This window comes from Podospora pseudopauciseta, chromosome 3 (assembly GCF_035222475.1).
Source record: "Podospora pseudopauciseta strain CBS 411.78 chromosome 3, whole genome shotgun sequence".
NCBI lineage: Eukaryota > Fungi > Ascomycota > Sordariomycetes > Sordariales > Podosporaceae > Podospora > Podospora pseudopauciseta.
The window spans coordinates 3,484,987-3,512,104 of record NC_085893.1 but is presented as its reverse complement, the minus strand read 5'-3'; the positions used below and the strand labels follow the sequence as shown (position 1 = coordinate 3,512,104).

General features: G+C 51.6%; 9 protein-coding genes and 2 non-coding genes across 11 annotated transcripts; 4 read left to right on the top strand and 7 right to left on the bottom strand.

The window, feature by feature from the left end:
* Positions 1-1,941: 1,941 nt before the first annotated feature.
* On the bottom strand, positions 1,942-5,671 carry FNT1 (NB-ARC domain and tetratricopeptide repeat-containing NOD-like receptor). The gene is made up of 6 exons (XM_062911444.1): positions 5,586-5,671; positions 5,090-5,502; positions 4,875-5,031; positions 3,276-4,830; positions 2,320-3,080; positions 1,942-2,140 (listed from the first exon to the last, which is right to left on the bottom strand). The coding sequence occupies exons 2-6, from the start codon at positions 5,193-5,195 to the stop codon at positions 2,092-2,094; spliced, it is 2,628 nt and encodes an 875-aa protein (XP_062767474.1). The 5' UTR covers positions 5,196-5,502; positions 5,586-5,671; the 3' UTR covers positions 1,942-2,091.
* A 604-nt stretch (positions 5,672-6,275) lies between these two features.
* On the top strand, positions 6,276-7,376 carry HELLF (Prion amyloid fibrils-forming protein). Its single transcript, XM_062911443.1, has 2 exons — positions 6,276-6,824; positions 6,873-7,376. The coding sequence occupies exons 1-2, from the start codon at positions 6,391-6,393 to the stop codon at positions 7,273-7,275; spliced, it is 837 nt and encodes a 278-aa protein (XP_062767473.1). The 5' UTR covers positions 6,276-6,390; the 3' UTR covers positions 7,276-7,376.
* Positions 7,377-10,051: 2,675 nt separating this feature from the next.
* QC763_309880 (uncharacterized protein) lies at positions 10,052-11,785 on the top strand. Its single transcript, XM_062911442.1, has 2 exons — positions 10,052-10,768; positions 10,828-11,785. Exons 1-2 carry the CDS (start codon positions 10,206-10,208, stop codon positions 11,666-11,668), a joined length of 1,404 nt encoding a protein of 467 aa, XP_062767472.1. The 5' UTR covers positions 10,052-10,205; the 3' UTR covers positions 11,669-11,785.
* On the bottom strand, positions 11,786-12,355 carry QC763_309870 (uncharacterized protein; the record flags this gene model as incomplete). The annotated part of the gene is made up of 1 exon (XM_062911441.1): positions 11,786-12,355. The coding sequence occupies one exon, from the start codon at positions 12,353-12,355 to the stop codon at positions 11,786-11,788; it is 570 nt and encodes a 189-aa protein (XP_062767471.1).
* Positions 12,356-12,645: 290 nt separating this feature from the next.
* QC763_309860 (uncharacterized protein) lies at positions 12,646-16,167 on the bottom strand. The gene is made up of 6 exons (XM_062911440.1): positions 15,204-16,167; positions 14,681-15,149; positions 14,454-14,626; positions 13,347-14,404; positions 12,957-13,298; positions 12,646-12,898 (listed from the first exon to the last, which is right to left on the bottom strand). Exons 1-6 carry the CDS (start codon positions 15,632-15,634, stop codon positions 12,831-12,833), a joined length of 2,541 nt encoding a protein of 846 aa, XP_062767470.1. The 5' UTR covers positions 15,635-16,167; the 3' UTR covers positions 12,646-12,830.
* QC763_0058010 (uncharacterized protein) lies at positions 15,847-16,419 on the top strand (the record flags this gene model as incomplete). Its single annotated transcript, XM_062905818.1, has 2 exons — positions 15,847-16,167; positions 16,222-16,419. Exons 1-2 carry the CDS (start codon positions 16,129-16,131, stop codon positions 16,417-16,419), a joined length of 237 nt encoding a protein of 78 aa, XP_062767469.1. The 5' UTR covers positions 15,847-16,128.
* A 71-nt stretch (positions 16,420-16,490) lies between these two features.
* QC763_309850 (uncharacterized protein) lies at positions 16,491-18,980 on the top strand (the record flags this gene model as incomplete). Its single annotated transcript, XM_062911439.1, has 4 exons — positions 16,491-16,925; positions 16,979-17,413; positions 17,472-17,573; positions 17,639-18,980. 4 exons carry the CDS (start codon positions 16,491-16,493, stop codon positions 18,953-18,955), a joined length of 2,289 nt encoding a protein of 762 aa, XP_062767468.1. The 3' UTR covers positions 18,956-18,980.
* A 296-nt stretch (positions 18,981-19,276) lies between these two features.
* On the bottom strand, positions 19,277-19,358 carry QC763_0057990. Its single transcript has one exon. It is a non-coding gene; the product is annotated as a tRNA-Ser (tRNA).
* A 396-nt stretch (positions 19,359-19,754) lies between these two features.
* Positions 19,755-19,841, bottom strand: QC763_0057980. The gene has a single exon. It is a non-coding gene; the product is annotated as a tRNA-Asp (tRNA).
* A 1,347-nt stretch (positions 19,842-21,188) lies between these two features.
* Positions 21,189-22,445, bottom strand: QC763_309840 (uncharacterized protein; the record flags this gene model as incomplete). The annotated part of the gene is made up of 1 exon (XM_062911438.1): positions 21,189-22,445. One exon carries the CDS (start codon positions 22,443-22,445, stop codon positions 21,189-21,191), a length of 1,257 nt encoding a protein of 418 aa, XP_062767467.1.
* Positions 22,446-24,121: 1,676 nt separating this feature from the next.
* On the bottom strand, positions 24,122-27,097 carry QC763_309830 (uncharacterized protein; the record flags this gene model as incomplete). Its single annotated transcript, XM_062911437.1, has 2 exons — positions 24,338-27,097; positions 24,122-24,289 (listed from the first exon to the last, which is right to left on the bottom strand). Exons 1-2 carry the CDS (start codon positions 26,852-26,854, stop codon positions 24,122-24,124), a joined length of 2,685 nt encoding a protein of 894 aa, XP_062767466.1. The 5' UTR covers positions 26,855-27,097.
* Positions 27,098-27,118: the final 21 nt, after the last annotated feature.

Sequence of the window (27,118 nt, the reverse complement as noted above, 5' to 3'; positions counted from 1 at the left end):
TTCCGCGGTATGCAATACAAGTCACAATCGTTAGTACTCAGACTTTTGTGATTGAGGCAAGCCATTGTTGTGCACTGTTTAGCTGCACCGAACCAGTTGTCAGAAGTTACCTTTAACCCGTATCCCTTTCAGAGGTTCTGTACAGGAGTTCGTCACAGTCCCCTTGTAGGGCAGGAAGTACTTCTACTTGGTAAGTCTGTTAATAACTGTGAGGATGCTATTATATTTAACGTCGGTGACCGGGTCTCTGGAGACTAGTAATTTCGTGGTTAAGTGTCTGGTTACTAAGCTCTATAAATAATTGTTTTGCTAATGGTTTTGGTTCTAGAAATCCGTAAAGCTTATGTTTCTTTACTTTTATTCTTTTGCTAAGGTTATATCCCCGTAGCGTTCCCTCCATACTTTCCTTAATCTTGGCCTCTTAAAAATTTATTTAATCTTTCCTATTGTTTTATTTATTCTTATATGTCCCCCCGAGTTTTAGCTCGTGGACCTCCTGAATCAATGTCTTCCGTTGTCCCGGCTCGATGTAAGCCCAGTTGTGACATCCCGGGCCAGAGTCGGTAATTGTCGTCTTTTTAGATCGTCGAAGATTCCAGCTTAGCCTATCGCTCCTAATCGTCGCTGCTGATATTACTTTGATAATTTTTGGCTGTTGATTCTTCTCAGTATACCGCGCAATACCTAGCCCACTACTGAAGCGGGTGCCTTAATATTCCTTCTATTATTTCTTACCGTAAGGATGGTGATTTTTCCGGTCATTTTTCCGGTGATTTCTTCGTAGTGATCCATCCTTCTGCTCAGCGCATCCGCTCTTGTGTTATCGGAGCCATTTTTATAGTGGATCTGGAAATTAAATTCTGATAAGAATTCGGACCATCTAGTTTGTTTCGCACTGAGAACCTTAGGTGGTGGTGAAGTATTTCAGGTTTTTGTGGTCCGTGTAGACCTGGAACTCGCGGTTGGTAGCGCTGAGGTATGGTCTCCACTCCTTTAAGGCCTCGCTAATGGCAAATAGCTCTTTTTATTATGTATCGGGTAGTTCTTGCGTAGTCCCTCCAATTTCTTCGAAAAGAAGGCTACTGGGTGTAACTTCCCATCTTTGCCTCCAATGGCGGAGTCTGAGGCATCCGTCTCGACCTCGAACGGTCGTCATGGATCTAGAAGTAAGAACGTTAGGAAAAGTACACTAGTAAAGAACGTTAGATAGCTAAATAATCCCGTGTTAGGAATAAGGTATATTACGATTATAGAGGATTAAAACAGATGGACCTCCGGCGAAACTCGATTGGCTGAACGCTAGATATACACGTGTATTATTACTAAGCTGATCGGCTCCTATGCCTATCGACTAGATACTCCACTAGGGATTTATAACGTCTTCCGCATTATATATTAAAAAGGGCAGTGAAAGACTCTTTAGCATCACAAAAACAGGACAATACTAAGCCTCCAACCTTAATCGGAATCAACGGCGATGGAGAAGAGAAAGTAGAGTGGCAAGTGGAAGTGATCTTAGAGGTAAAGAAAGTAAGGGGAAGGACAAAGCTCCTAATAAAATAGTATAGCTATGCTAAGCCTATATAGGAACCCCTAAGTAACTTCGAGGAAACGGAGGCGCTAGATATATTCGAGGAGAAATACGGAAAGGGCTCCCCTCCCTAGACGGACATTCTAGGAAAGGAGGGGGGTAATGTAACGGGATAAGTCCTGGCATATATAGACCTGGACAACCCTCGGCAACACCCTTAATAAAGCTATTCTGAACTCACATAGCTACATACACAAACCACTATACCAGAAACTTCCATCGCCGCGTACTGGACAACGCGCAGCTATATCAGAGGCTCATATCCTCAAAACTTCTCTTTCTTTTTTCCTTTTCTTCTCCAAGTTCAGTGTACTCGTAGAGTGGCCTAGCTAGTTACAATACACTACCTTGAGACCGTTAATTGGCGCCGACAACATCCCTCCAGCTCCCCTAAATTCGGCCAGCATACTACTGTGGAGTCATAGCTCTGACGTGATGAGCTATACGCCCAAACATTCGGCGTATACGAGAGCTTTTCTTCTTGTCCGGCCCCCATATATTCAAGGCGCGTAAAGATCTTTGGGCAGAGGGATGAGCTTGGGCCAGCACCTTGCGCTCCAACTGGAAACAGTCCTGAATCATAGCTAACGCTTCAGGACGTCGCTGTCGGCTATTCCAGGTAACGGCGCGGTCGTGCATGGCCTGGAGAGTGTCAGGGATGCTTGTCGCCGAGAACGTCGCGCCGTAGTGCCAGCACTTCCACTGATATCTTCTCCGCTTCCTCATACCTCCCCTGAGCATGGTATGTGGTGGCTAGCTCCGCCATACTCCTAATCGTGTCAGGATGCTTGTCGCCGAGAACGTCACGCTGTAGTACCAGCACTTCCACTGATATCTTCTCCGCTTCCTCATACCTCCCCTGAGCATGGTATGTGGTGGCTAGCGACGCCATACTCCTAATCGTGTCAGGATGCTTGTCGCCGAGAACGTCACGCTGTAGTACCAGCACTTCCACTTTAATTTTCTCCGCTTCCTCATACCTCCCCTGAGCATGGTATGTGGTGGCTAGCGACGCCATACTCCTAATCGTGTCAGGATGCTTGTCGCCGAGAACGTCACGCTGTAGTACCAGCACTTCCACTTTAATTTTCTCCGCTTCCTCATACCTCCCCTGAGCATGGTATGTGGTGGCTAGCTCCGCCATACTCCTAATCGTGTCAGGATGCTTGTCGCCGAGAACGTCACGCTGTAGTACCAGCACTTCCACTGATATCTTCTCCGCTTCCTCATACCTCCCCTGAGCATGGTATGTGGTGGCTAGCGACGCCATACTCCTAATCGTGTCAGGATGCTTGTCGCCGAGAACGTCACGCTGTAGTACCAGCACTTCCACTTTAATTTTCTCCGCTTCCTCATACCTCCCCTGAGCATGGTATGTGGTGGCTAGCGACGCCATGCTCCAGATCGTGTCAGGATGCTTGTCGCCGAGAACGTCACGCCGTAGTGCCAGCACTTCCATGTAATTCTTCTCCGCCTCCTTATACCTCCCCTGAGCATGGTATGTGGTGGCTAGCTCCGCCATGCTCCAGATCGTGTCAGGATGCTTGTCGCCGAGAACGTCGCGCCGTAGTGCCAGCACTTCCACTGATATCTTCTCCGCCTCCTTATACCTCCCCTGAGCATGGTATGTGGTGGCTAGCTCCGCCATGCTCCAGATCGTGTCAGGATGCTTGTCGCCGAGAACGTCGCGCCGTAGTGCCAGCACTTCCACTGATATCTTCTCCGCCTCCTTATACCTCCCCTGAGCATGGTATGTGGTGGCTAGCTCCGCCATGCTCCAGATCGTGTCAGGATGCTTGTCGCCGAGAACGTCGCGCCGTAGTGCCAGCACTTCCACTGATATCTTCTCCGCTTCCTTATACCTCCCCTGAGCATGGTATGTGGTGGCTAGCTCCGCCATACTCCTAATCGTGTCAGGATGCTTGTCGCCGAGAAGTTCCCTCCGATACTCATAGGCTCTTAGGTCCACAGGCTCCCGCTCTCCCCACCTCCCACGGTCATACAGATAGTCCGATACTCGAGTCAACAGCGCCGCTGCCTCTACCCCACCCCTACACAACCCGGCCCATCCGGCCGCAAGCTGTGCATGTCTGAGATATCTCTCGCACTCTCCCCATAATTCTCGTCGCCTCTCCGGAAATAGAGATGTGGCAGCACGAAGAGCTACCTCCGAAAAATGCCATTGGTCCGTCCGCCGATCCTCTTGGCTTAAGCTATACTGTGTAGCCTCCTGTACGAGTTTGTGCATCTCGTAGGCCCCGTACCGTTCGCCGGACGTGCGCGGATGTAGGAACGAAAAGTGTTGTAGAAGAACTATTGCTGCTAGGACTTTGTTATCATCGTCCTGGTGCTCGTCTTGGTGCTCGTTCTGGTCCTTGATGCATACGGACTTCGCGCTTGCGGTTTTTTCATATCTGGTCGGTCTTGCTATTATCTCGGCTGCCTTCGCCACCAACTCCAACGGGATGTTTTGGTTATCTAAAAATGCAAGCGAGTGGAGGATATTGTAGGCCATCTGGTTCTCCTGTCGGATGTGCTCGATTGAGATACCCCACGTCTGCATGACGCTGTTCGACACATCCGCTCTGCGGTGTCGGTCGAACTCCGTCTCGCTGAGCAGTTGCCATCTCTTTATACGTCTCTTTAGCTTTGATAAATACTCGCCGATTGGGGTGGCCGTCCTTCCCATATATGCTGCCGCCTGTGATACCGCGAGCGGGAGCAAGTCGAGCTCGGCAAGTAGCGCCATAGCGTTGTGGGACTCCTCCTCGGCAATCTCTCTACACATGACCGTTTCGAGCAATATCTTCGCCTCTCCCTCCGTCATGCTAGCGACATTGATCGCTCGTCGGCCGCCCACAAGGCTGCCGCTGATCCGCTTATCACGACTTGTCCACAGCACCGTCCCTGCGGGGCCCCGGGGCACGAAATCATACAGACTTTGCTTCTCTTCTGTGTCCTGAACTTGGTCTCTGCTTGATTGTGTCCGGCCCACCCCAAACACAGCGAGGTTGTCGGCGTTATCGAGAATAAGCAGCCAGCACGGGCTCGCCTCGATCCGCTCACGCACGGCCATTAACAGCTCTGGACCATTCAGACCATCCGCCAGGCCCAGCCTCTTTGCAATTACCTTGTAGTCCTGCGTAAATGTCGTCTCGTTGTCGGCGTGGACCCAGAACACAGAGCAGGCGGGGTCACGGCTCCGGCGGTAGGCATACTCGAGCGCAATCTGCGTTTTGCTTTTCCGGTCAGCGGATGCAGTGTAATTTAGTGGCAGACTTACCCGGAGCCGCCGAGACCCCAGAGCGCCGCGCTCTGGTAGTCGGGCGAGGGGGGTAGAAGCTGGTCGAGCTCGGCGAGGATGTAGCGGTCCACTACGTCCTCATTGCGCGGGAACGGGATAATCCGCTGCGCAGCGTGCTGTTTCGCCTGTGTTTCGTCTGTCTTACTGTCAGTTGCCGTCTATCGTTAACGTAGAACAGATAGACGTTGGCTTACGATGGATGTGGAAAGATCCGTTAACGTGACCCTGGAACAGCAAGCCGCCGTGGGAAGCTTCCGCATTCCCAAAACACTGCTCCACATGTTGCCCCGCCCGCGCCATTGCGTTAGTTGACGGAATTCTCTCGGACGTGATGTGAAATAATTTTATAACTGAGACGCGCTGGCCGCTGGATGAAGATCACTGCAGAGACGAAGTAATGCTTTTGGAAACGAACATAATGCTAGTAAGAACGATAACTGCACGAACCTGGCGCGTAAGCTGGCTGGAGAGATCACGTGGGAAGAGGCATTACGGGCGCTACGGGCGACTGAGGGCGGAGCGCGGCTGAGCCATGGAAACCGCCCATCACATAATGTGACGAACCCTCGATCAGGACCTCTGAGGGATACTAGATCAAAGGCGACTCCTGAATACCGGTTCGGTGTAGCCAAATGGCGCACAACAATGATCAACAATTGTCTCTTACAAACGCTAGGCCGGAGAGCTTACAGCTTGTCAAAGACAATATGGGGCCCAAAAAAGGTGTCAATTCTGGTGTTCTACGAGGGAGAGTTTCCCAGGTGGCTAGTTGAGGCCGAACCTGGTGGCTCAGGTCCCACTGCCAAGATATTAACCCCTTAACAGCGGGTCCCTTTGATCAATTTGACACAGCTTACACCACTGACCCTGTTTGTTTGTCTACATCTCCTTGGGCTTTATTATTGTTAGTGCGACAGGGGTCATTATATAGCAACTTCCACCAAAAATCCCCCTGTCACGCTAACAAAAAATACCAAGGAGGAGGTGTACCTCTGGTGGGTATTTTCAACATGGTTTTGATCATTGAGGAAGCTTACAGAGAAGTTAAAACTGCAACTTTCCAGGGCACTGGCGTGCACGTCACCATATATAACCACTGGAATCTGGATTGATCCAAGCTGCCAACTTGGATCACTTGTAGCGAAAGGATTCCTTATCAAGGACCTTGAGACCACTGAATGTTTTTTAACTGAACTGAACTACCAAGCCCTGATTCCAGCCTTTGTCACACCCAATGTCAACGAACTCCTCTCCAACATTCTGTCACACGGCAACTAACCAATCATCCACGGCCACATCAACATCAGATCACCGTCAGGCCTCCATGAGGGGTAACTGCAGGCTCTAAGCCAGTCGTTGGGAAGTAAGGCATAAATACCTGTTCGATAGACAACAGTCAAAGAACTGGAGGCCACTGAAGATTATTAGTCTGAACTGTATCATTATTCCAAACCCTGATATTACAGCCCTTGTCACACATTCTTCTCCACGGATTATGGATCCCCTCAGCGTTACTGCCAGTGCTGTAGCCCTTGCGACTGCCGCGTTACAGAGCGCTAAGGCTCTTCACGACCTGGTTGATGGACTCGCGGATGCGCCACATTCTGTTTCGCACAGCAAGAGCCTTCTTTCCCAGACCCAAACAACGTTAGGTACTCTAGCGCGAACACTCGAAACGAATTGTGCGCCTGACACAGTCGATTCCGTTCTCAAAGAGATAGAGCTTAACAAGGTGTTGGAGTCGACAAAGTCTATTTGTCAAGGATTCACAGCTGCCATTACAAGAGTTACCAGCCATTCAACGGATTCGCATTTCAGCAAACGCGACAGACTCGCCGTATACTTTAAAGACACAAAGATAAATAAACTAAACAAAGATTTGGCAGACTGTCAAAGAACCATCACGATGGTTCTATCTTCAATCACGCTGTACAGGTCCCACTCATTTAACCGAGAAGCTCCACTAACACAGAATAGGATTGTTTCGAGCCGCACCTCTGGGAATATCGATCAGCTTCGGACTCAATTCGCTACACAGGAGCAGGCTCTAGCCAATTTGAGTGCACAACTATCGATAAGAGAACCAGAGCCACAAGCAGATGACGACGGCATAGCTGCTGAGGGAGACTCGAGCGCACGGTTAACGGACAGCCTTAGAGATGTCTGCCAGAAGACTCTGTCGGTGACCCGCGCATGGCGTACTGGGCAGAAATTTGGTGATATGAAGACAGACGACCATTCGATTGCTATGCAAGGGATAGTCGGCGTGGCACAGCCAGGCGTGGACCAGTCGTTTGGCAGCTTAACGACCACGAAGAGTAGCCGTGCATTTCAAGGGCAAATGGATGCAGGCTCTTTTAGCAACCTCTTCAGCAAATGATGTTGGTTTTCCTACGTAACTGGAAACTGCAGTTAGCCACGGTCTTAAGAAGTTTTCTTCTTACTATCATCTCCTTGCATTTAGCCCCATCTCAATACACATGACCTAATCAATAATAGGTCTGCCCATGCCGCCTGTGGCTTATTTGCTCGCTTCACTTTCCAACAACTGGCCCAGGACTTGGAGTTTACTGTGCTGTTGGTCGTAGCCAAGGCCTGTTGGTGGCTACGTGTGACATCAACCCAGTATCGCTCTCAGAGGTTCTGATCATCGGTTCGTCACACTCCGTGACACCCTCATATTGCAGCGGATGATGCTTCCAAAGAAGAAGAGAATCCACGAGGGAAATAGCCTTAAGAATCCGGAAGTGTAGTTTCATCCACAATCACCTACAGACTTATTGTGTATCGCCATTAGAAGCTATTTATGGCTTCAATAAAGGCAGCGGTTCCCTATGCCTTGTTGCCCAGGTTAAAACGTAGAACCTGTTTCTAGCTCCAGCAAAGGCAGAACATCGCTGCCTACACAGGCAAAATGAAAAAAGACGTTTCCGGCTTTAGCAGAAGGCTGGGATTTCATGTCATCATCCTTGTCACGGATAGCACAGGTTGACAGGTCAATCGTAGTGGTATTCAGCTAAGCTACAGTCTACGCTCTATTGCGCCTGGTACAGACAGGCTCTATTGTCAAGACGTAGCTTAAAGAGCTACCAACAGATCTCACGGTAGCGAGATGCAGAGTCTTTTTGGTCGCATTTACAGTATATAAACTCACGGATTGATGGAGCAATACAAGTTCTAGTACAAGCTTACAAGTACGACTGAGACAAGCCTATTGTTGTGCACCTTTTGGCTGCACCGATCTATCATCTAGAAGTTACCTTCAACTGTGTCCCTTTCAGAGGTTCTGGATAGGGGATCGTCACACCGGGCCGTCCTCGGACCCACTTCGGCTCAGGGCGATGCTCACTGCGCTCACTCTCTGCTCAGCTTCTGAGACTAATACGAACTGAGCCAAAAAATGTTGTCGGGTGACTATACAGGTATGTAGCGGGTAACGGAACAAAATCCTTCATTGACGATCTTGTTCCTGGAAACCGGACCATTGATGTATGTCCGTCCCTTATTTTCTCGGCATTTTTGGCCACTGCCTAACCTATGGTAATAGCACCTGAACGACGAATTTCGCCATGTCTGCAACAGAATACAAATATGGTCCTTTTTCGAAAGCGTTCCGATGAGCTTTGGCCTTGTTGTGGAAAAGGAATCTGCTGTTCTCGGTTGGTTGCACATCCGACCACTTTCAAGCTGATTGTTGTCTAACTCTGACGCTAAAGGGCTTCCTGGAGAGCATGTTCGATACATGGAGGCCGACCGCCGCCATCTCTGCAAATTTGACAGTCCCACTAGTCCAAATTACTTGGTCTTATGTAATTCTTTCCTTTCCACCATCAAGCAACTGGAATTAAAGAGTAGGTGGTCACTTTCAGAAATGATGCTGGTTTAGACGTTGACTAAACACGTTTCAACAGCCTTGGACCAACCGACAAATCTGCATCGGTCACAGATGAAACAGATCTCCTCACTTCTTCGGATCGAGAAACGGCCAGAGTCAATCTTCCTTGCCCTCAACGAGAAGCAGCACCGTGGTTCGTGCCAGTGGTTGACCAGCAACGATGTTTTCCAAGCATGGGTGAATGGGTCTCCCCTCGTCAAGGAATCCTCAACCCCGATGGCGCGCGGCTACTGATTGCCTACGAGAATAGAGCCAGGCTGATTTCTGTCATCCTCAGGCTCGGCTGGAAGATGATGGGGCGACTGGTGACGAAGTGCGCACCGACAAGTATGGGGATGCTACTGACGACGACATGGACGATCACGAGGTAGTCCAAACCGTCGAACTGGGCGCTTTTTGGGGAACTGAACCATCCGACACCGACCGCTTGCTCGCCATACACGGAAACGGAACGACACACCTTTTTGACTGGTCTTCTATTAGCCAGCTAGGCGAACCCGTCAGCCTCGAAATCCCAGAAGCACTTTGCCCATTTCTCGGTCTCTCAGACTCGTGGGTCTCACATCCGAAATCTCGATACTATGTTCTCAAAACATGCGGGCAAAGACAAGGAGCATCTAGTGGCTTTGCTGTGCTAGACACGGCAAAACTTGCAGGCGGTGTTCAGCAGGAGGTAACGGCGCTCCAACATCGGGCATTTGAGAATGTCGAGGTACTCAGGTTTGTCGGGATCCTTCGGTCGACTTTGTTTTTTCTTGACACGAAGCAGTGGGTGTGTTCGATGAGTGTGAAGAATCTGGGGGAAACGACACATTATTCGAGGCACTTTTTTATTCCGCCGACGTGGCACACGGGGGATAACATACCTGTGATTGGGATTGTGTCGAAGGGTTTGATGACTATTGCGGTGGGGTAACAGTTGGTGTGGGTGAATGGGTGTATGGAGTTTGATGAGAAGGTGCTGCTGGTTGCTGTGTGAGGCGAGGCCTGGGTGATGATAGCAAAGGGGCCTTAAAAGATGCTTGAGAAACCCTTCAGACATCATCATCTATTCACTGCAGTTTCTCTGTTTCCCCCGCGTTTCAGGCTCCTATTATGCCCCCCTGAACGATTGAAGCAAGATTGGTCAAGTCGGAGGATAAGCTGTTCCAAGCCTGGGTTAGGGTTACCACCCCAAATCAGCCCCCTCGGCACCACTTGGACCCATCTCACTATCTTGGCCCCAAGGCCCCCAATGATACGCTGTTGATGACCCCTGCAAACGGAGTCCGAACCCCCTGTCTAGCTCCACCCATCGTCATCCCCAATCCCCATTCCAACTTTCTCGCGTTTTGAACCTTTTGAACTCTACAACATCCCTCTCCCAAGATGACCCCGCGACAGCACCACCACAACCGTCGCCTCCGCCCAAAACGATGAAATTTCTCCTCCATCCTTCCCTCCAAGCCATACCGCGCCGCCTGCCCCGCTCCCGTCGCGTGAACCTCGTGTTCAGACTCTCGGCGCTGATACTCCTGCTCTCCGTCCTCGAGGCCTTCTACCACAGCCAGGTGTCGCTGTCGATCCCCCGACCGGCCGAACATCATAATCTTGACGAGCCGTTCTCGATTGGATGTCAGGATGTTTCCAAGCTGGTGACGCGGCCGCGGGAGAGCGCGGTGCTGGTCATGCTGGCGAGGAACAGCGAGCTCAAGGAGGCGAGGAAGACGGTGGAGAATGTGGAGGAGAGGTTTAACAAGTGGTTCAACTACCCGGTGCTGTTTCTGAACAATGAGCCCTGGAGCGAGGAGTTTGTCAGGGGGATGAAGGAGGTTGTGAGTGGGGAGGTGAGGTTTGAGGTCATACCCGAGGGGATATGGGGACCGACTGCGGGGTTGACGGAGGAGGTGGTGGGGGAGTATTTGAGGAAGCAGAAGGAGGAGGGGGTGTATAAGGGGGAGATTGAGGGGTATCATCACATGTGTCGGTTTTATTCTGGGTGTGTTTTCACCCTCTCTTCTCACGAGATGGCTCGATACTAACGTCATGTGTCAACAGTGAATTCTACAACCTCGACGCCCTGAAAGAATACAAATACTACTGGCGCCTCGAGCCAGGCGTCAGCTACGGCTGCTCCCTCACCTACGACCCCTTCGTCATGATGGCCGACCGCGGCAAAAAATACGGCTACACTGTCGCCCTCTGGGAGGAACCCAACACGTGCCCCTCGTTATTCCGAACCGTCGACGAGTTCCGAACGCAAAACAACATCCCTATGCACCCCAACTGGAAAGCCATGATTGACGAGGAGACGAACTGGCTGCTGAAACCGGCGCCCATCCGCTGGCTGCTTGGGAAGGTCCTCCGTCGAGAACACTACGACATCAAGGGCGAGAAGTGGAATTTGTGTCACTATTGGTCCAACTTTGAAATTGCAGACTTGGATTTCTTCAGAGGGGAACAATACCAGAAACTGTTTAGACATTTGGATAAAACGGGGGGTTTTTACCGGGAGAGGTGGGGAGACGCGCCGATTCACTCGCTGGCGGTGCACTTGCTGCTTGGGGCGAAGGAGATGCATCATTTTAGTGATGTTGGGTATTATCATGAGCCTTTTTGGCAGTGTCCTCAGAATGCCAAGGGGAAGCAGCTTTTGGATAATGAGATGATTGGCAAGGCACCGAAGGGGATGAGTGAGGAGCAGGAAGGGGGCCATGGGTGTAGGTGTGAGTGCGGGTTGGGGAAGAAGGGAGACTGGAGGAGGAGGAATAATAGGGGGATTTGTCTGGAGAAGTTGCAGAGGCCGGCGGCGTATGTGAGGCCTAGTTGGTGGGATTTGAGGAGGAGGAGGTGGCCGTATTCGGTTGGGTTTGATGAGGAGGGGAGATATGTGATGTAGGGCTGATCTGGTGCCGTTTCTTCAGCTCTTGGATAGAGGTTGTATAAGAGAAAAAGGCTGAATCAAGGGCGTTCTTTGATATCTAGAATGATACCTCCCGAAATTCACTCCTTGTCATCATCTCCAGGGCTCCTCATAAAGAACATCATACTCCAGCATCAAAATCCCCGTCTCTTTCCTCTCACATCCCCTCAACTCCAACCTCCACCCTTCCTCTCTTCCCTTTCCCTCAAACATCTTCACCCCCTCCCCCAGCAACACCGGCATAACCGCCACCTCCACCGTGTCAACCAGTCCCAACCTCAGCATCTCCCCCGCCAACTTGCCCCCACCCATGAGCCAGATATCACCATCCTTTCCCCCCTCCCTCCCCTTGAGCGCCCTGACAAAAGACTCCACCTCCCCTAGCTTCACAACCTCAACCTGTGTCTCCAGATCTCGATCCAGGGTGTCGCCAACAACAACCACGCTCCCTGTTTTGTAGTAAGCCCGCAACGGGTTCTCTGCGGGGTCCATGGCAAGATATGCCTCGTGTGTTGTTCGGCCCATGACAAAGCAGCCGAACTGGGCGTACAGGCTATCGAAATCAATGGTCTTGTCGTCGACGATCCAGCTGTAGGAGCCGGTGGGGGTGGCTATAAAGCCGTCGAGCGAGGCGGCGAGGTTGTACCGGACTTTGCGGGGCATGGTGGGTAGGTGGAGGGATGTTGTTTGGTTCAACATGTGAAGGGTGATGATGTGACGGAATTGAAGATGGGGGGCGGGGGGATGGAAGAGATGTCGATTTAAGGTTGATGGAACTTGACATATTTTGGTATCAACATAAGAGCCGGCTCTGAATGGTGGCCTGCTACTCACTACTTAGGCAGACGCTGCACGACGTATGGTTGGATGCAGGGTAGGTAATATCGGAGGAGCATTACCCCGGCTGCCAAGTCATAAAGGGCTTTGGAAAAGACATGCACTATGAACCCATGTGTAATGAAATAGAGTTTACTTTTTGAAATAAGGCTTCAATTGTATTGTACACACCATGCACAGGCCACCGTGACTTGCTCTCTCGTACACAAAAACAGCATTTGTATAAATCAAATTTTTACACAGAACGCCAACACAAAACCGGGTATATCCATCACTGTCGTGTATAAGCTAAAACATCTAATCATACCACCGCATACTTCGAGTACAGCTCCTTCAAGTCGTTAAAGTTTGTAACGAACCGCTGCCGAGCTAGATCATGTCAGATACTTCAAGTTGCAAGTTGTAACAGACACAGAAGCACACATACCTTGGACACTGCCAAACTCAATAGTCACAAGCTTCAATTTCTTGACCTGCTTCATACCACCCTTGCTCAAATCATTGTACTGTTGAAACCTGCCAGCACTGGCCAGATTCCACGTTGAGGCCCCTTCTGTCCCACCCCCGTTGTTCTTCTTCTTATTGTTGACACTTTTCGTGTCTTCGGGAGCGGCTGTCTCCTTGGCATAGATTTTGTCTCGTCCTCCCGCAGGCTGAAGCACGACTTGGCAGCACTGTGATGGAGCTGCTTGTTGGCGTGCTTGAGGATGTTCAGACCGTCCCTGGCGGCATTTGCAGAGGTCCGGGTTGATTCGAATATTTGAATTGACTGCTCATATCAGCTGAAGCTAGAAAGTAAAACCGGAAGGAAACATACTGTCAATGGCCAGCAGACTACTTGGCTCTGCTGATGTTCTTCCTCTGATGAAGAGCACCAAGCGAGGTGGCTCAGGAGCCTGAATGATGCATCCCATGGTTCCTCGAGGTCCCACTTGAATCATAGCAGCAGACTGGGTGGTGCTTGCGACGGAGACCGCTGAAGATTGAGATGTTACGGATAATGCGACTGATGGGCGCCGCGGAAGCGGGCGGTTGGTGTTTGCATTGGACCTCTGGACCGGCGAAACGGGGGAGGTTAACGTGGTTTGAAAATCGTCACTCTGAGTTGAATAGCGTTGAGGAACGGGCGATGACTGAGTTGCCCCACCGACTTGAGCCAGGAGCATGGGATGTTGCCAGGAGGAGTTGGAATTGCAGCTGTTTCCTGAGAATCTGTTGTTGCTGTTAGGGAAAGGCGTTTGCCGGAATGAAGACATGATCGGGGGCGGTGTCTCAACACTCTGGCTGGAACTGGTTGGACTAGTTGCGGGGGTTAGGGCAGGCTCTTGTGACAGGGTCAGCCTCGAGAAAGAATCCAATGGAGGCAAAACTGGTGGCGGTGTGCTCGGGTTGAAACCCATGCCAGGTAGATTTCTCAAGGTGCTGGTGGAGGAGGTCAGAATTTCTTTTGGCAAGGCTCGGCCAGTCGGTCTAACAGTCGAAGACCATAGCTGCACCCGTCCTGTGCTTCGTCGTTGTGTTCCTCGCAGGACCCCTTCTGCTTGCTGCAGAATTATCTTGGCTCCAAAAAGATCATCAACCACTCTGTAACCGGTAAAGAATTGCTGCAAGTCGAAGAGGGCGCCCTTGGTGTGAAACGCCAACCTAAAGCCAGCTTGTCCACCCAGGTGGCTGGGATTTATGATTATGGAATAAAAGTCGTTGCCTTGAACCAGCGAATCATCCGATGGTATCACCATGAGACTTGTGCGGTCGACCTGGTAGACTGTGTCTCTGTTGGCTACACATGTGATCATTGTCAGTTGCTGGTCATTCTTTGCGTCGTGTTGCCATATCTCCAGATATTGCTCGGCAGTATTGTGATCTTGCAAACGACTGGTACAAGTTAGTAACACGCAGTACAGGTTCTTAGGTCTCAACATACCAGGTGAAGATCTTCTCGCCCCTCCTGGGATCGTTCTCGTCATACTGTGGTGGCCTCCAACCACAATGCTCATCCCAGCTATGCTGTTCCCTGTGTAAAGCCTCTTGCACCTGAGCCCAGGTTGGAACCTGACTTCCATTCTGAGCCAGTGCATCATGAGCATCGAATATCCTCTAATATATGGTTAGACTGGGGAGTGTTCAAGATCATGAATGACAGGCGCCTACCTCTCCTAGCTTGTGCAGATATCTCTGCACCGTCATGCCAAGACGCGGAAAGTGTGCCTCCAAGTCATCAATAGTCGCCCTGGAGGAGACTTCCATGCATTCATTGCCCGACCTAGTGGCCTGAAGTGTCCAGTAAGCTCGAATCATGTTGGCAATCTGCGATACCAGGATCTGCTCGGTGGGTTGCTCGACTCTTCTCCTGGCGTGCCAGCATGTGGCCCTATCGAGATAGAAGATGGTTTCATCTATGCCTTGTGCGAGGGGCATGCTGCTTAGACTTCCGTGTTTCGAGATGGCAATGGCCACCAACAAATCCTCCAAGGGCTGTGGAATTTCAAGGACCCGCTCCGGCTCGGCTGGCCGGGGCTGGCCGAGCATTACCGATAGTCTCGCCTCAAGTAAGTCAAAACGTTGTAGGAGTAGCTCGCCGACCCCTACAATCAGCCTCCGAGTGCCATCACTGGTCTCACTGGGGTTCAGTCAGCACCGCTCAAAGTAGCAACATAAAAACAAGGAGGCATACATTTCTAGAGCCTTGAAGGCTACCGAAAGTTTTATGTTCAAGAAAGCAATACGCTCCCTCAGCATCATGACCTCGTCCTTGACGAGGAGAAACCATCGCCAGTTGTAGATCGGGCCTCGGTTGCGGCCATATGTAGAATGACGTTCGAAGAGTCGTAAGCACTCCTCAAGGACGCCGGTGAAATTGCCGAGCACATGGTGGAAGTTGTTGGCAGCAGCGGTAGTCGGTCTATTGTTGAGGAGTGAACCACGATCGGCTTGGTCAATGGCGCCAGCGAGGTTGAGAAGACTGATTCTCAGGTCCTTGATGTCCTGTCCGAACTCGAGGTATTGTTCGTGAGCGTCATGGATGTCACTCCATCCAATCTCAATAACCCTGTAGGCGAGAGCAAGAGCACCGTGAATCTGCGATATTTCAAAGGGCAGCGACATCGCTCCGCATGGATCGAGGCACGGAATGCAGACAGATCAAAGACAGGTCCATAGGTGTGGGGAGCATAGACAAGATGGGCAGGTGGGAGGGGCTCAGTTAAACGGCCCTAGCCCTTCAGTGGAGCGGGAAAGCAGAGAGGAAAGGACGAGGAGACGAAAGAGGGAAGAGACGCACCCCGCATTCTTTCCTTCCCGGCATTGCTCACCTGGAGCCTTGTTAACGTAAACATGGCATTTTCCGTCGTCCGCCCTGGAAATCTAAAGAATCCGCTTAACATCAATCGAATATCGCAGGAGGCGCACGCATCGGCCCAGGCACAGACAGCAACTTGCAGCGTCGCAAGGCAGATTCCCTCGGAGGCTTTCAAAACTAATTCGGTCACCGGGTTCCAGATGCGCCTACCGATGCGGGTGGCTGAAAGCACTGGACGGCGCAGCTCTGGCTGGCTTCAGCTGAAGGTCTAGAACCAGGAAATCCCACTTCACTTCTCATCATGGCATCGCTCGTCTGCACTGAGTCCAATCGGCTCCCGGTGTTAGTCAATAATTCTAAAACACAGTGGCTCATTTGCTAACACATCATGCAGGAGGCAGCCCATGCCTGTGCTCTCTCGGTGTTTATGGCGGGCATGGCGAGTTTTGCTCCGGTGACCAGACAAGGCTCTGAGAGACCACTGGAAGTGAACAAGACTGAGCTCCCCCGCATCCAAGAAGAAGAGCTGAGACGATGTCCTGTCTCCCATAAGCTCTGGGTACCCCAGATTCCCAAGATCCGTTCACCCTGATTCTCGACAACATATCACGACTCAAGTCTACCATGGTGGTGGCTTTACCTTTGATATAGCAGTATTACACCATGTATCAACAAACAGCCACGGCCGAGCCGGATCCGAGCATAGGATTTGGCTTCAATCAGGCTCAACCTCCACCAGAGGCCCCAGACTGGTCCCCAGGATTGGATCCCCAAGATCAACAAGCTCTTTATGAAGCAAGAGAAGACCATGACGCCATTGTCGAAGAGATCCCATCAGAGAAAGACAGTCTGGGTCGCTTCTCGGTACTCTGCCTGATATTCAACCGCATGATCGGATCTGGAATCTTCAACGCTTCGTCGCAGATTTTCTACAATACCCAGAGTGTTGCCGTTACCCTACTGCTGTGGCTTTTCGGTGTTGCTGTCGCCTTATCGGGTATCATTCTCTATATCGAGTTGGGCTTGACAGTCCCAAGGTGGCAGAGACCGGATGGTACAAAGATTTCAACCCCAAGAAGTGGAGGTGAACTGCCCTATGTAAGTCTTGCGCTTCACGAGATTATTTTGAACAAATAGCTGACAAAGTTTAGTTGAACTACTTCCTCAAGCTTCCTCGGTTTCTGGCCACATGTCTGTTCGGAGTATCCTTCCTTGTCTTTGGCAACACGGCGACCAACTCGATTGCTTTTGCTGCTGCCGTCCTTCAAGCATCAGACACCAGCCAAACAGCCGGCCGAATGGTGGCCATTGCTCTGGCTGTCAATACCTTCTCTTGTCTACTCCACAGCATGTCTCGAAAATGGGGTATCCGTCTCAACAATGTTTTAGGCTCTCTTAAAGTGACTATGCTTGTCATCATGGTCATCTTCGGACTTCGTTGGCTAAATCTGGATGTGGCAAGAGACAACTTTGATTCGAGCACATCCTTGAAGAGAGCCGATAACACTCAATGGGGAGTTTACAAGTATGCAGAGGCAATGATCTACGCAATTTTCCCTTTTGGCGGATTTCATCAGGCCAATTACGTATGTTTAACTTGTTGAATCTGCTATCAAAACCCAGGTAACAACTAACAAATGATAGGTTCTGGCTGAGATCAAGGCACCGCACAAGAACTTTGCCCGAACATCGGGTTACGGAGTGCTGTTTATTTGCTGCCTCTTTATGACCATCACCATTCTCTATGTAGGATATCCTCTCCTTTTTTTGGCGTCAGTTCTGTTCTCTTAAGCTAACAATCACTTGCAAAGGCCGCCAACATCCCCAAAGCAGACCTCTTCACAGCTGACCTCGACATTGCCTTCAATTTCTTCAAGCGCACCGTCGGGTCTGGCGTAGCTGAAAGCAAAATCAAGGCCGCCTGCGGCTCGCTACGCGCCCTATCTGCTATCGGGAACGTCATTGTTTTCACTTTTACCGCCGCCCGTGTCAAGCAAGAAGTTGCCAAGGAAGGTGTTCTCCCTGGCAGCATTTATCTTGCTTCTTCCTATGAGTTCACCTTTCGCCATGGGTTCAGACGCATCCCAGACCATCAAGCCGGTGGGTTCTTGCATACGGAAAAGTCACCCGCTGCAGCTTTGGCGTTGCACTGGACTGTTACTTCTGTTCTAATCCTTGCCGCTATGTTGTCGACTGACAGTGTGGTGTTCTCGCATCTACCGGGTTATTCGCTTCTGTTGATGGCGTATGCTTACGGCCTGGATGTGATTTGGTTTTCGTGTATTGGGGTGGGGATGCTGTATCTTCGTTTGTGGCCTGGATCAAACTGGCGATACAAGTCCCCCATTCCGCATGTCGTGGGGGTCATTGCGGCGGTCATCTTTACTGCTACCAACATTGTGCCGCTTGTCACGATTTGGGTCTATGATCCTGCGCAGAGATATATTGCTCACTCGAGTGACAGAGTGGATTGGTTTGCGCCGCAGATGACTGCCATGGCAGTATTAGTAGCGGCGGCACTCTACTGGGTTGGCTTTAGGGTTTGGCTGTGGCAAAAGAGGGTGAGAGAGGGAGTTGTGTGGGAGGTGGTGAGGACGCCTATCTTTTGGGCTGGATCACAAGGGCAAGGTCAAGCTCAGCAGCAAGGGGGTGCTCAGGGGCAGCCGCAGCTGGTGCAGATTTATGAGATCATTCGGTTCAAGTGGAGGGTTTGGACTGGGGATGAGGAAGAGGGTCGGGGGTCCGGGAAGCCGGAGGGACCGCAGCAGGGAGGGTTCTGGGAGGGGGAGGTGCCAGTGGATAATAGTTATGGGAATGGGGGTGGGGGGGTATGCTACTGGGAACAACTATGGGAGTGGGAGTGGGAACCTGCTGAACCAGAACCAACAACAGGGGTATCAGGGTCACGGGCAGGGGTATTAAGGGCATTTCAGAGGCTTTTGTTTTGGTTATATTTTCTGTTTCAAGCAAATGTTGAGCTGCATATGAATCGGTGCCTCTCCTTACTCTTGTTATGCAAACCCGCCTGCTGTCAGTGTCGCTGTCCCCTCTTTATAAGAGAGAACAGTCAACACATTCAGGCCTGTGGCTCACTATTACGACGAGGGCGCAAGCTATTGAACAATTGATATATCACCCCATTTCTCGCCTCTATCAGCGAAGTAGTTTCTCTTCGCCCTTGGGCGCTTCGCGGTTGCGACGACATGAGGAACGACGTTGGGTCTGAACAAGGTCCTTTCAGGCAGGTGTCGTGACTGATGGTTGTGCTCGACTCGCTTGGCCTCGCTTTTCTTTTTCGTCCCAGTCTGTTCCCGCTGGTGTAATCTTGATCTTGTGAAGATGAAAGGAAAATCCAAAGTGATTTCATATATCCTCGCTGCCGCCAGTTTGTGCCATTTGGCCGGTTGGTGATGTGGCGGTATTCTAGGAGCAAGCTTCATCAAACAAGAGGCGTGGTGGCGGAGTGGTCTAACGCGCAAGACTAGAAATCTTGTTCCTTCGGGAGCGTCTGTTCGAATCAGGCCCACGTCGAGATGAATATTCCACACTTTTGGTGTGTCGTGGGGTGTGGGTTTTTTTTTTGTGGTAGGGGGTCCCCTCTTTTTTTCGGTGTTGACGCTTTTGGACTTGACTCGCGGGCATAACGTTTTGTCCTTTTGGGAATCACAGTTCAATGAAGAGCTGGAAACATCAAGAGGAAAGTTAAAAAAAAAACACTGTTTGCCTTAATAGAAAAAATAGTGCGAGGGAAGCGTTTATGACCCTGAAAGCTCCTTTTCTTATCTATACCCCGAATCGCCGTCGACACACTTTATTTGTTTTGCCACCTACGCCGGCAAATAAACAAAACAAAACTTCTCAACAACAATATCCCTCCCCACAGCAGGGGTGTGATGTAAAAATCACCAAAAAGCTAAGTGTGGTTTACTCTCCCGCCGGGAATTGAACCCGGGTCTCGAGCGTTGACAACTGAGAGATGACAAGCTCACATACTGACCACTATACTACGGAAGATTTATGAGTGTGGGCACCCATCGTAGCTTGTCTTCTAGGGGTGGAATTAGTGCTCATGGTGGTCGCTACCTGTTGCCTACACCATCCGCACATAACACCAGGAATGGTGCGGGAAGTGGTGATTGAGTGGGTTGTGTGAGCTGTGTGAAGTTGTGTCACCACCCCACCTCCGCAGGGCAGTGTTTCGTTGATCAGAAAGTCCGTCCCGTGATTGCTGTGGTTATGGCCAGCGAAATGGAGATAAGCAAGCTCCTCCTCTGCGCTTTTGCGCAAACATCATCTTCCTCGCTCACTAGCTGTATAATCACCTCCCAACTGACAGCAGAGCCTCATCTCCCCTCTATCTCATCACGCTCACTGTCACGATGGAGCTTGGCCTCTTCTTGGTGGCAAAATGAGGGGGAGACTGTCCCCCGCATTTGCCATCAAAGTCAGCACCGCATGCAAGCTGAAACAAGGTGTTCCATCTGCAGAGGTGTTGTATAGAGGGATCTGAGGAAGGATCTCTGCATCTGCCGTAACGTACCCATCCCCCCACTTTCAGTTCCGGGACTTTGGAGACCTTTCCTCACAGCATTCTGCGTCACGGCATTTGTATGATGCTCGCAACTTGAACCAATTAAACAGCCCTGACTGACCGAATTTTAATGTTGTTGTCTCACACTGGCTTTGTGATATCCTAATTTGCCGTGTCCAGGTTCTTTCGTGGTGGTTGTCGTTGTTGTTGCTGTTGTTGTTGTGGTGGTGGTGGTAGACATGAACGATGGGGTGACGTGGTGCCATCTCCTTCGCCCCCTCCGCGAACTCCAATCCCCCAAGCCAATTTAATTTGGCCGTTCATGCCTTTTATGCAATAAACATCTTTCCTGTCGCTCCTCAGCCAGCCGGATGACCGGGAGGACCGGATAGGATGATGCAATAGATGCCTTGATATACATATCTCGTCAGAGCTAAGCTAGCTGGCCGCGAGGGATGCGGCCGGGAAGCCTGCTGAATGTGATAAGATACGGACGTGTAAAAAGATTATGCGGGGGAGGGGTAGTTCATGAGGGTGACGGGAGTCGGGGGCTGAAATGGAGGGGTAGGTGATGGAGCGATTGGGTTGTTTGGTTGGTTCATGAGGATGATGGTCAAGAAAAGCCTTGCATGATGTTCAACTATCGTACTGATACCACTTTCCTGATCAACAGAGTAAAAGAAAACAAAAGGAAAAATCTCGGCATGATACCCAATAATGAGTGTCCCCCCGGTCCATTGCAAATGACATGACGAAGAATAGGAGACACGAATGATCGAGGCAATGAGATGGACAAGCATGTGAAACACGCCAAACAGACCGACAATGACCTACAAATACCGCGGGTACATCGGAGCAGCGCCAACAGCAGCACCCATAACAGCCCCAGCAACCTGATGAAGGCCAGAGCTGGAAGTGATCTCCCTGTCTGAGACAGGATTCGTAAAGTAGGCCGAGTCAGCGCTGAAGATATCATTCCCACAGCCCAGGCCCATGTGGCTCGCATCAGCCAAGAAATTGTCCAGAGAAAGAGGCCCGCTCATCATGTCAGCCCAGAACTCTCCGCTGTGTGGGTTGTCCCTCCACTCATCCATCACTTCATTGTAACTCGCAGGCTTCACATCGACCTCTGGGCTGGATGCCCGGGCGGAAACCGACGGCGGAGGAGACGACGGCGCTGCACCTCCGGGCGGGAACAGATGCTGCTGCTCCTCCCTAAAGATCCAGGTGCGCAGGACCTGGCTTTCCACCACCTTGGCGACCTCAATCGACTTTTGGTTCATCTTCTCTGCAAAGTCCTCAAAGTACTTGTCGATGTACTGCTGCAACAGAGGCTTGATCAGTCTGGGTACCTCCTGCCGGGCAAACGTCTTGAACTCCTCCCAGTTTCTGGACGACCCTCCATTATCGTTATCCGGGCCTGTCCCATCCGAGTCATCATAGTAGGGAGATGGAATCTTCTCGCCAGGGAAGAGAATCCGATACATCTCCCGCCACTTATCCTCCTCAGAAAGCCCAGCCTTGGCCCTAGCATGCAAGAGCTTGTCCTTTTCCTCCGTGATGACATCAGGTATATTGTGCTTCTCGAGCTTGCACGGCTCCTCAGACCGCTGGTGATCCTTGAGAGCGGCCTCATCCTCAAACTGCTCAAAGCACCTCGCGCAAGAGTTCTTAGCCGAGTGGCGACGATATAGATGCTCCTTCACCCGGTGGACGTCCTTCCACCCGGGGCCACAGCAGGTCTTGACATGCTTGTACTTTGCCGCGTTGTGCTTAAAGAACGGACAGGCGAACCGGCGTCCCGCTGCCGGGTCTTGCTTCAGCTTCTTCTTGTTTCGCGTGTCGATAGCGTCGTCGGTGGTGGTGGTGGCGGCGCCGGCAGCGACGCGGTCGTCAACAGCAGCAGTGTCCTGGTCGTCTCTCGCCCGCTTCGCCACACGGCGCCTTGGTGCTGTTGGAACGGGGTTTTCAAGGCATTCGTCCAATTTCTTGAGGATGAGAGCCATAGATCTGTCTAGAATCTCTTTCTTTTTCTTTGCGAGGAATAACTCCGAAGGTGTCGGGTGACTTGAGCCGCGGGATGCCATGAAGTTGACAGGGTCGAATCTGTTCTACGCTGAGGACCCTGGATCTCGTGACATGAGATTCAGGCCATACGTAACGGTGGTGAATCTCTGTTCGGCTGGGTTTCTGTGTCTGAAGCTTTGTTCTGAGTGCGGGTGTTGATACTGGCGGGGGGTCACACAACCCGATGAGGTCGTGACGATGGCTTATAAGTGAGGGGAAGTAGGCCGAAGAAAGGATTGTGTTGAGCCGAGTAGCAGCTGGACCACAAAATGAACTGATGCGTGTCAATAATGCTTCAAATGTGATGTCGAACCCAAATAACGTCAGGTGGGCCTGAGGAAGAAGCAAGTCTCCATTGTAAAACCCATGACTCTGAGACGGCTTTATATACATGAGCTGCGATCCGTTTGCGCAAATGCGGAGAAGAAGCAGAACTCGGGGCTTGCTATTACACACCTTTCCTCCGGCTCCCGAGAAGATCAGAGCACGCTTTCTCCAATGGCGTGCTCCCACTCGGGGCGCATGCATCGGCAGAGTTGAACCACCCCAAGGCCGTTCAAGCATTGGACAGGACATCCGATGACACGCAGTACAGGCCCAACAGGGAAAACCACGCGCGTGCCTAGTGGTATGCCTATCCATCTGCATTCCCCAGCGGTGGCTATGCGTGCGCAAGTACTTCCAAGTGCTCAAATGCGACAGATCTCCTGTCACTTGAGGATCTTCTGGGACTGTAGATAAGGCTGAGAGCGGGGAAGGGACCAACACTATTCCGAATCGGCCGGCTCGGCAGCGTGGTGTTAATGCAAGAGATACCTCGCATCGAATTGATCCGGCGATGACGCACAGGGCCCAAAGTCAGGGACTTGGAGAGCCGACAAAAGATTCGGAGAAACCAAGTGAAAGGATAGGACCGGTCCCTTGATCAGACGCGCTCAATTGCGAACAGCAACCCGCGTCCTGAACCGAACATGTGATGGCCAAACCGCCAACTCAGAGACATCACAGCCTCGTCAGGCAGAGCATGTCGTGGTAAAGATGAGTCGTGTGCCATTCAGGGCGCTTGTTTAAGGGTCGAACACTTGTTCTCCATGTGCTCAAACGCGTGATACTGGATAGAGCACGTCAATATGCGACCAAGCTTCCAAAAAGGATCACCAAGAACGCCAGGTAACCTCATGAGAATGGGAATAACGAGATGGAGTCCAACAGATAAAAGGCGATGGTTTCCTCAAGAAACACAGACTTCCAAACCGTCAAACCAACCAACACACGCCTGAGCAGCCACCAAGCAGCCGAGAATAAATAATTTGCCTTCCAAAACAAAACTCAAAATGTCGCAAAGAATGGGATCAGGCCTTCAGCTGTCCGGTGATGAGTAAGTTGACTTGATTCTGACTTCCAAGGAATGCCGATACTGATATTGCCGAAGAAGAACAACGACCAGCGAACCCTCCTACTCGCTGCAAAAATATCTCCACAGCAACGGAGAAATCCAGGATCGGCTGCTGAAAGGGCTGAACATGGCCGACATCTTGAGCCGGGCCCGAGCAGTGAAGGATGAAGTTGACACCTTGATGGATGAGATCTCGCCATCGTCGGAAAGCTCGAGCTAAGCCTAGCTGGTGGTTGATAGGTGTATTTGGGACTGTATTATAGGAGTTAAGAGCTGCTAGCGAGTCAATATTACCAAACATTACTGAACTGGGTTCTGAACGGGGCCTTGTTGCGGTGCTGGCGGGGGTGGTGGTTGCGCTGGCTCGTTTGCTGACTGCTGTCCTGGTTGAGGTGCAGGCTGTGGTGCTGGAGGTGGTGGAGGAGGAGGAGGAGGTAGAGGCTCAAAATTGGAAATCGGCCCAAACGCCTGGCAACCTTGTCAGTCAACAGCCTGGGAAAGATCTGATCAACTTACCGCAGAATCAAGATCAATCCAATCGGTCGTCTTCCATTTGTCCCACAGACGGTATACCAATGGGGGAGGCGGTGGTTCAGCAACTTCAGCAGGTGGATGATTCGGGAGAGCATGACGGGCCAAATCAGCTTCCCAGTGGGCACGTAATGCATCTTCCAAGAGTTGCTCATTGGGAGATTGGACATCCGCATCATCACTGCCCCCCTGGCCTTGCCCTGCAACCTGAGCCTGGGCCTGACTCTGTTCCGCCGGCGTTCGTCCAGCCCCAGTCACTTGGCGAGCCGCCTCATCTCGAAGCTCTTCCAAGATGATGGCCCATCTACGCGAGGGCGAATAGCGATTTGTTTGTTTCAAGAGCGCGCCAATGGCCTTTTCTGCGGTCTCGGTGAGTAAGGAGTCCATCTTGCCGTATCCCCTAAAGTGAGTGCCTCCGTACATGGCTTGCCGAGTTCGGATGTGCGGGAGAAGGAAAATAACGGCGGCTGCGCAGAAGCAGACGTGGTGCGCGAAGAAAATGGACTGGAAGTGGCTCTTGTCCCTCTTCTCCTGATCTCTAGCCAATGTGAGGCACATATTCAAAGCTATACGAGCGGCGTCAAGCAGTTTGCGCACAGCAGAATCGGCAGCCTGTTTCTTTTCGGCATCGGCCGAGTATGGTGCTGTCATGAACGGACGATAGACGAGAATGGCGGCGTGGCAATGAGCCAGGGTCAAGAGAGTGGACTGTCGACGGAAAATGGTGTGCAACATGGAAGGCTTGAGATGGCACATCATGAAGGGTAGCTGCTCTTTCCACTGTTCCAATTCGTTCCCTAGTCGTGTAGCGCTCTCCAACCTCCAGTCATTGGGTATCTCGCGAAACGTGTACACGTCTCGCATAATCTTATCGATGATCTGGTTCAACTTGGCCTGCTCAGTGCCAGCCTCCAAGTAGCAGTCGCCCAGGTGTGGCCGGAAAGGGCCTTCGGGACCCATATCTTCGTCGTTGACAGGATCCGGGAACTCCTGGTCAACTGCTTCATTGGAAAAATGGCAGGGCCTTCCAGACATCAACGAAATCTCCTTGTCAATGATGTAGGCGGTCCAAAACGTGCGCCTCTCGCACTGGATCTTTGCGTAATCTGGGTTGACTGTCACATCCCGACCCAGGCCTCGATTTCGGCCTCGTCTGCGATGGAGGCCGAGCTGAGTCAGCATGTGGACGGCATTGCCAAAGATATACCAAGCTTGGCTCAGTCGACATGTGCAAAGGAGATACAGGACTTGGAGGAGACGAGCTTGGATGGATTCCAGCTTTGGTGGGCCCGGCTCAGAGTCTGTGAGACGAATGGTTGCCAGGAACAGTTGGTCTCCCATGTTGAGCGTCCAGAGACGATCCCACATCTTTTGTTTAACGGCTTCTCGCCATGGTCGGTCGTAAAACATTGTGCCAATAGACATGCACATGAGCGCAATGGTGGCTTTTGCCGGGCCGAGATCCTTCTCCAGGGGTGAGTTTGCAGTCCAGTTCTTCCATACCCTTTCCAACCAGGACTTGACGGTGGGCCGGTGTAGAAAGTGAAAGGTCTCGGTCCAGCCGTTCTGAAAAGCGTTGAGCATCTCGAACCATTTGGCCGGACTCTCAGGAAAAGCCAGCGGCAACGTAGTGTCGAAAGGCTGGTCACTAGGCGGCATGACGAGGTCACCAGGAACACCATATTCTTGTCCGTAGCTAGTGGGTATTTTCTGGTAGCGGGCCATCCTCTCCCAGGCTCTGTGAAGAAAAGCCAGGGGTGGTGTCTCGGGATCCGCATATCGATTTGTGAGCATGTAGTTCTCGTGATCCTGAAGTGGAATGCGCCTGACTGCAAATGTACCTCCATATTCAATAGAGTCGTTCTCCTGCAGCTCTGTGTCATCAGCCTCTGCTTCTGAGGCCTCACCCTCGCCTTCGCCTTCCTCACCGCCCTCGCCCGGTGGCATCGAGTCTCGCTGTTTTGCACGTAGCTTGAAGGTGCATGCAACACGGCTGTTGAAGCAGTTCTCGCATGGTAGCTTGCCCAAGCAAGACACCTTTTGAGTTCGACAGAGATCACAGGCACGTAGAGCCCAACTTCTGTCACGGACTTCCCTCCCAAACTCGTCAACTGGCTGGGCGAGGTTACGGGCTTGGCCATCGGCGGGAGGAGGGGGCGGTGTCTTTGCAATGCCCCTGATATAGGGTCTGTCATAGGTACACACCCTGTCGCGCTTGGTGCAGTTGTTGCATGGCTTGAAGCCACTGCATTTCATACGCTTGCCATGGCACTGATCACAGGAGCGGGAGATGCGCTGCTTCTTTTCCTTGGGAGAGTCTGTCGTCCCATTGGCATCTCCTTCGGCAGCGTTGGACTTTCGCTTGCCCTTCTTCGGACCAGGCTCGGCAATGCGTGTTTCTGGCAGGGCATTGCGGTGGACAGGGGGCGCAAAGGGCACCTCGAGCGAGGCATAGGTGGGTGGAGCAAACTGCTGTTGGGTATGTTGGTGCTGATCGGCCATTGTCGTCGTCGCAGTTGGCGGCGAGACTCTCGCAGCTGTCGGAGCGCGTCGACGCGTCGTTATGATCGGGTTGACGGATAGACGGCGCTAGCCCCCACCACTCAAAATGCCACGAATTTCTCCTGTCAAAGAGTGGGGTCTGGGTTATGTGTACCATAGCTGACTAAGCTTCAAGTCTACCCGAACCGGCTAAGCTACCCGGTGGGTAAGGGTTTCTTTCGGCACTGGGATGATGGATCAGAGCTGTTGCTTGGATGTGCTCTC